Source organism: Brassica oleracea, chromosome C7, assembly GCF_000695525.1.
Source record: "Brassica oleracea var. oleracea cultivar TO1000 chromosome C7, BOL, whole genome shotgun sequence".
NCBI lineage: Eukaryota > Viridiplantae > Streptophyta > Magnoliopsida > Brassicales > Brassicaceae > Brassica > Brassica oleracea.
In genome coordinates this window covers 8,586,909-8,594,884 of record NC_027754.1, presented here as the reverse complement: position 1 = coordinate 8,594,884, position 7,976 = coordinate 8,586,909, and the positions used below count along the sequence as shown (strand labels likewise).

The following is a 7,976-nucleotide window of genomic DNA, read 5'->3' as shown; positions in this document are numbered from 1 at the left end:
TAATCTAATTACAGTATAGAATGGCGAGTGATATAAATAACATGCAAAGATTTAACTTTAACTCGTGTCTACCGAGAGGAAGAAATCATATACCTGTGTAGATGGTAGATGGTGGTAGATCGAGGAAGAGGTGAAGCTACAGTGGTAGATGGAGGAAGAAGAGCGAGAAAGAAGAAAAGCTCTGGTGGTGCTCTCTACGAAAAGAAGTACGGTTGTAGACCAAAGATGAAGAGAAGGTACCGATGGAGAAGATAAGGCCGGGTGGTGACCTTAGTCAACGGGTGGAAGAGAAGGTCCAGAATTTCCTCCACAGTCGCCATTTCTAACCTTTTTTGTCGGTGCGCAGAACGCCAAACGTCTCTGGTGAAGACGACACGCGGGTCTCGAATGCCCCGCAAACCCGCGTCGACCCACCCCACATTGGCCCATGCCCGAAATTGACCAACCCGCATGACCCGCAATATCTCGGGCCTAAGATATGTAAGCCCAAACCCGCCCCGCAGTGGGACTTTACGGGTTAGACCCGCAGGCTAACGTACCAATTGCCATCCCTACACATCAGCACTAATCCCTTAAGTCACAACTTAAAAATGTTCCACAAATAATATATAGGGATATATAGTTTTTTTCCTAGAGTTCTCGGGTTCGATTGGTGGGATATATAGTTTTTTTCTCAAATGCTTTCCAACATCTATAACATTTTTTCTATTTTTTTTTAGTTTTGTAAAGTTATCCAGAATATGTAAAATGCTTTCTTGTTACATTCAGAAATATGAAAATTTTACAACATAAATCTCCAAATGTTTTGCCTTGGCTCCGAACCAATAGGATACTTCAGCTCATGCAGTGCTAGCCTGAGAGGTACTGAAACTCTCATCGTGTTAGTGTCCTACATAACCAAAGATTTTTCAAATTTGTTAATATTGGATTTTCTGGATACCTTTCCTAAAACTTAAAAAAACCTTCCTGAAATCAAAAAAAACAAGCCACAAAGTTTCACAAACACAAGCAATCGACTAGAAATGTCATAAGCAAATTCAAGAGCCTGCCAAAAATATCAGTATGCGTAAGCCAAACAAGTAACCAAGCAAAACATTTTTCCCTAATTACTAATTTGTTTGATTAACATACTTCTTTACCTCAGTATTCTGATTTTCTTTCCTAATTAATGGAGATCAATATGACTACACACTACATGGTCAGCTCATGTTTCACACTCCTATGCATTATCGATGGCTACTCCATCAATACCTCAGAAGGCCTAAACATTTTACAAATTCTTCCTAAATTTGAACACAATAACATAATTTAACCAATTGATCTTTCTAACCCCAACTTTAACCCAATTTCCAACACAAGATTGCATCAATTGAGTAGTACATACTTCTCAAGAAGAAGAAAAACCACAACTCTAATCTACTTCAACCAATATTGGTTTTCAAGTAGCTCTAAATCGCTTCTCATGTAGTTCTAAATCGCAAGCAGTTATCAGAGAAGAAAGAGATGATCAACATCGAGAACTGCCAGATCGGCCCTTCGTTTCCAATGTGGCTTCAAGTGCAAAAAAAACTCAACTCAATCACACTCAAGACACTGGGATTGCAGATAAAATACAACACATCTGGTTCTCAAGAATAGTTTCTGATGTAACTCAACTGTATCTAGAAAACAACAGAATCAAAGGTACATTACCTCAAAACCTTGTGTTCCCAAATTTAGCAGCCTTTGATTTGACCTCCAACAACTTTCAAGGCTCTTTCCCTCCCTGGACAGCAAACATAACATAGCTTTGTCTTTACCAGAACAACTTCTCGTGTAATGGTGTTTCTCTTCAGCTACAAACTGGCCTTAGACTCTTTCTTAGGAATCAGAGAATCAACAAAACCACAAAATGAAGATCTCACAGAACCACAACCATATATATCGCAAATCACTTCTCATGTAGTTCTAAATCACAAGCAATTATCAGAGAAGAAAGAGGAACAACGAGATTCAAAACCTCTTACCAAAGAATAACTTCACGAGATCGTCTTTCTTCTTTTGTAGCCAAGATTTGCTTTTACCTGTTCGATTAATACAACAAAACAAACTGAATTATATTTAAAAACCAAAAACCCCAAAATTTTTAATCGCAAAACCCTAAGTATTTAAAATCAATGATATTAGACTTTAGAAACACACCATGATGGCGTCGGTGGAGAATCAGAGGTTCTTGTTCTTTGCCGGAGATGGTAGCAGCTTCGTGTTTTTCGCCGTAGACATTCTTCGCCGGAGACGTTCTTCGCCGGAGAGGATGAAACGAAGTCGGGTCTGATGGAGAATGACAAAGTTTATCCTTGTAATTGGTTAATTATAAAAGGGGGTATCTAAATCTTTTTACCGATTAATGAAAGCTATTTAGCTGACCTTCAGCTTGAGCGGCTGTTTCTGGGACATGAACTTAAAAAGGTCTAATTTGAAGAATTGCCCAAAATTTAATGTCAAAAATTATAAAAAGGAAGTAAACCACGAAAGCTTATAAAGTAATTTGTTTAGAAATAATTAAATTTTTTTGTAGTTGCAAAAATAACAAATTTATTTTTAAATCACATAATTATATGATCACGTTCATTTAGGAAATATTCCATAAACACTAATATAAAACATTGTCAATAATATTGTTAATAAAATTAAATGGTAATAGCACACTTAACGTTTTCACATCAATGCGTTGCTATTAGTTAAAAGATATAATGTTAATAAAGATTTGTCAACAGTTGTTAAGGGCCTCAATCTTACAAAGTACTACCTCCGGATACGAATGTAAGATGTTCTATATTTTTATTTTGTATACAAATGTATGATGTTTTGAAATATAATTAATGCATTTATTTTTAAAATTTAAATATAAAATAAAAAGTAAAATTATGAGTGGTGAAACTTTATTGATATAATCAAAAAGTAACAACTAAAATATTGTATTTATTGTTTCTTAATATGTGTGTAAAACCTTAAACATCTTATATTTAAATCCAGAGGGAGTATATTTTTATAAAATAAATCTCATAGCTGCTCTAAAGCTTAGAATATCATTAATTTGTTCCATATTTTGTTTTTTGACTTAGCATATTTTTGTAAAAGAGAGTGAACTCTACTTTATATATATATATAGATTTTGTACTTTGCTAATATTAAATGTTTTTATTATATATTAACTATGTTTTAATATAAAGATATAACTTTAAAATTCAACCATATCCAACAAATCCATGTTTAAAAGGACATTTACAATTTTTACCTTATAATATATATGCAAATTTAAGTTCAAAAAAAAATATATATGCAAATTCAATGAAACTTGATCACAAATAAACCATTTTGAGGTAACGTAATAACCTTCTTGCCCATCACGCTTCTATTTATACCTCTGTTATCCCAGTGTACGGTGTACCATCACTGAAACCAAACTTAAATCATTCACATTGACATCGTTCTAACAAAAAATTTCAAAACAATAGAAGGCAGTTCCGAAATTCAGAGAGAGATGAACAATTTGCGCATTACTGTTTCATTATTTTTGGCCACTCTTGTCTTCACCGCGACTTGTATTTAGCTTTCTTTACCTCAAACTAAAATTTACATATTATCCGCTACAATATGAATGATGATTTAATTAAATTTTCTTTGTTTTGGCAGTTTCAAACTCTGTGGTGGAGGCCAAAAAAGAAATCATAATCTCATTCAAATGTAAACAGAAATCAGATTGTCTATCAAACATTGCGTGTCAGGCTTGTGTTGATTGCCGATGTGATAAGAAATTGTGTAGATGCCATGGTTTCAAACAAGAAAACGGGAATACAACAGTTGCACCATTTCCAGTTTAAATTACTCATCATTTTCCTATTAAAGATCTATGCCTTTGTAATGCAAAATCTATATCTATATAAATAAAGTTAAACTCTCTCCTCTCATTACGCTACCTCATCCGCCGAGTAATCTGAGTGTGCCACATCATCACTGCTCACACCTTTCACCGAATGAGATATTGTTTTAATTCCAGACTAATTTAAAATCTTGGTCCATTAGCTATTTCAAAACATAAATCTTTTTATTGGGTTAAGAGTTTTTCTTTCTTCTCTTTAAATGATCTTCCTTCAACCGTGTTATTGTAACACCGGACATGCAAGTATGCAACTCCTGAGTTGTTACGCCTGGGATCAACATTACATACAAGTAATTTAATATTTTATTAACATCCAACATCCCATACCTCCCATTATATCTCATTCAATTTATGTTTCCCTTTGTCCATTGTTACTCTTATTTCTCTCTTACTCATCAATCCTTCCACCACATTAAAACTTCTGGCTGTTAAACCCATGCACCAAGAATGTCACCTTCCCCCCCCCCCCCGACTTGAAGTCGTGGGGACCCAGATTCCGATTTGGTCCTAAACGATGAAGTCGTCATACTCAATGGACGATCTATGTAGTTCGACTTCGATGGAAAAGAACGCTGAACTCGCTTTTGCCAAAATGAACCGAAGAGTATTCGAGACGGGCGATCTTTTTTTTTTTTTAACACAAACATATCATATATTAAAATTGCAGCCCAACTAAGAATAGTTGGTGGTAACCAAGTACAATGCTGATTTAGCCAGTGAATCAGCCAGAGAGTTCAAGTTACTGGAAACATAAGAAAAAGCAATACAATCAAAAGAAAGGGATAGATGCTCGATGTCCCGGGAGATTCCGTAGAGATCCTTCGGGTGGTTCTTCGAGTTGATAAGAGCAACAAGTGCTTGACAATCTGTTTTGATCTAGATTCTTGTAAAACCGGCTTCGAGGGCGTTGAGTAGAGCCGATCTAATAGCTAGCGCCTCAGCTACTAGAGAAGAAGATATGTTCTCAAATGTCGTTGTACCCGGGTGCAGTTGTTCGTCCTGTTGGGAGATGAAGATCCAGCCGCAGCCTACTCTGGATGAAGTAGCGTGCCAAGCTGCATCAGTAAAACAGAGTACACGTGCGGAGTGAATGGGTGGGATTGGAACGTGGGTCAGTGAGGGTCGAGGCGGCTAGGTAGACGCTTGGGCATGGTGCCATTCTTTTGTGCTGCGTATGGCCTTAGGAAGAATCTCCACAGGCGTCGAAATTCTGTTTTCGAAAATATAGAGGTTCCTTGCTGTCCAAATGCCCCAAACGATCCATGGGAAGATATCTCCGGGCAGTCCCCACGGTGGTAACATAATGATTGAGCCTGACGCCAAGAAAGCTTCACTAAAGGAGACACAGTTCGCTGGGTTGAAGCTCGAGGTCCAAATTGTGTTACTCCATATCTGTCTAGTGTAGTAGCAATGGAGGAAGATGTGCTCTGCAGTTTCGACTTCTCCACAATACCTGCATGTCACATTAGACATAAGACCACGCTTTGCTAGGTTCCCTCCTAGAGCCAAAGCACCCTGGACTACTTTCCATAAGAATAGTTGGAGTTTTGGTGAGGTCTTGCGTTTCTATATCGCCTTATAGATCTGATGATAATCTGTGGGTGCATCTATTTGAACTGCTGTAGCTACATAATAGCTAGACTTGGCTGAGTACATCCCTGATCTGGAAGCCAACCACATGAAGGAATCTGTCGCTCCTGTAACACTCGGCTTGATACGCAAAATTTCCGGTAAGTGTTGGGGAAGGATGCTCAGTTTCTTTGGTATGTTCCATTCCAGGGTTTCTCTGCAAAGGAGGTCAGCGACGCAAAGATCTTGGTGGACCTCTTGCATTGGACCAACCCGTCTCAACGGCTCGTCCATGTTTAGCCAAGGGTCTTTCCACACTCGTGTACTTTCTCCATCTCCAATGGCTTTACTCAGGTTGGTTAATAGCAGGTCTCTCCCCACCAGAATCCCTCTCCATCCATGTGAAGCAGCTTTCGGTGTATCCACTTGTAGGAAGGGGGCTTTACTACAATATTTGCCTCGTAGTACTCTTGAAAATAAGCACTCCGGCTTTGGTATTATCCTCCAGGCCTGCTTCGTTAGAAGAGCCTTGTTGTAGGCTTGGATGTCTCTGATTCCTAAACCTCCCAAAGCTTTCGGGGCTATAAGTTTATCCCAAGCTACCCAACACATTTTTTCCGGAGAAGAATCCCACCAAAATCTCGTAAGGGCAGGCTGAATTCGAATACACAAGCTCACTGGTAGTAGGAAACAAGTCATTGCAAAGGATGGCATTGCAGTGAGTACCGCCTTTAGCATGACTAGTTTACCCGCACTCGAGAGATGTTTGGATGCCCAACTAGCGCCCTTTAGCCTAATCCGGTCCACTATACTTGTGAAAAGATCTCTTTTTCGTCGACCGAAGTGTTCCGGGAGTCCCAAATATTTTCCTACTCCTCCTTCTTGTGCAATCCCGAGGTGTGATTTAACACGTTCCTGTTGGGGAAAAATACTCAGGTATTGAATTCCTCCAGACCCCAGGTAGGACACCGGCCTCTGGATCCCCGCTGGAAGGGACCCCGGTTCTCAGGATCGCCGCTAGGAGGAACCCCGTTTCCCCGCTACGAAGTACTCCGGGTCCGGTCCCCAGGACCGCCCCCTTCCCCCGGGAAAAGGAAAACTTCCGATAAGGAGAACCTTCCATATTTTCGAATATGGGAGAATTTAACCTACTCCAACCGACTAAGGCCCGCCTTAAGAAGATTATATAAAGGGAACCTAAACCCTAAAGCGAGAGGTCGACACTTCAAGACTTAGAGATTATAGCTAGGTAGCTAGAACTAGCGTTTATACAACAATCATTGTAGTTCCGACTTGTTCTATCTAATAAAACATCTCTTCAAGTATATTTATCTCTAACACTCACGAAATCTATACAATAACCAGCCTTGTCCATCGTTCCGTGGCACTCACAAAGACCCTACACAAAAATCCTCTAACAGTTTGGTGCTAGAAGGAGGGGAGTAATCTAAACTACGTGATAATGGCGGTGGACGAGCAGGATGAGCTACCCGAAGCTACCCAGAGAGAAGCTGAACTCCAGAGGCAAATCGATGATCTGCAAGGTCAAGTAACCGGATTGCATATAACTCGAGAGGAGACCAATCCCGAGCTCTCCTTGGAGTTCCAGACCCTGAAGGAGAAGCTCAACGAACACTCAAAGCAACTGGAGCAGAGCGCCGAGAATCTCAGCCAGCTCGAATCGGAGAATCTTATCCTCCGAGACGAGAACCAAGCCCTCAACACGACGAGCAACAAGAAGCGTCGATTTCGGGCTCAGGTCCGCCCTATGCCGACTCTAGAGACACCCAACTCCGGGACGGGCGCGAATCTCCCAACTACGACGCTGGGAGGAGACACATCAATGCTCGAAAAGGCCAAGGATGCTCAGACCTACGACGTGGATGACAGCGAATCGAAGCCCAAACCCGATAAAGAAGCACCAGACGGAGCAGTGAGAGCGGAGTCTCCTATGATCGCTCACCTTCACCAGATGTTCTCCGAGAGGCTCGACGCCATGCAGTCCATGGTAGAGAGGCTTCTGGGGGTAGCTCCCCCCATTCGGAAGACCAACCCCGACTCCATCGCCGACACTCCCTTCACGGATAAGATCACCTCGATCAAGATGCCCATGAAGTTCTCCTTCCCCAGCATAAAGGCGTATGACGGCACCACTGATCCGAACGACCACGTCGCCCAATACAGACAATGGATGCTCGCCATAGCACTCCCAAAGAGGTCGCGCGAAGCTACCATGTGCAAAGGGTTCGGCTCCACCCTGACTGGACCCGCTCTGCAATGGTATATTAACTTACCCTCCAGGTCCATAGCTTCCTTTGCGGTTCTCAGCGAAAAATTCGTGGAGCAATTCGCCAGCAGCAGGGACCTGGAGAAGACCTCTGACAGCCTCTACGAAATCCTCCAGCACCAAGCGGAACCCCTGCGAGGCTACATAGCCCGCTTCAATCAAGAAAAGGTGGCTATCCCCGAATGCAGTATCCCCACT

General features: G+C 41.0%; 1 protein-coding gene and 1 long non-coding RNA gene across 2 annotated transcripts; one reads left to right on the top strand and one right to left on the bottom strand.

The window, feature by feature from the left end:
- Positions 1 to 690: 690 nt before the first annotated feature.
- Positions 691 to 2,413, bottom strand: LOC106304154. The gene is made up of 3 exons (XR_001262655.1): positions 2,182 to 2,413; positions 1,693 to 2,063; positions 691 to 889 (listed from the first exon to the last, which is right to left on the bottom strand). It is a non-coding gene; the product is annotated as an uncharacterized LOC106304154 (long non-coding RNA).
- A 925-nt stretch (positions 2,414 to 3,338) lies between these two features.
- On the top strand, positions 3,339 to 3,965 carry LOC106305482 (defensin-like protein 287). The gene is made up of 2 exons (XM_013741847.1): positions 3,339 to 3,584; positions 3,676 to 3,965. Exons 1-2 carry the CDS (start codon positions 3,524 to 3,526, stop codon positions 3,861 to 3,863), a joined length of 249 nt encoding a protein of 82 aa, XP_013597301.1. The 5' UTR covers positions 3,339 to 3,523; the 3' UTR covers positions 3,864 to 3,965.
- The last annotated feature ends 4,011 nt before the right edge of the window (positions 3,966 to 7,976 follow it).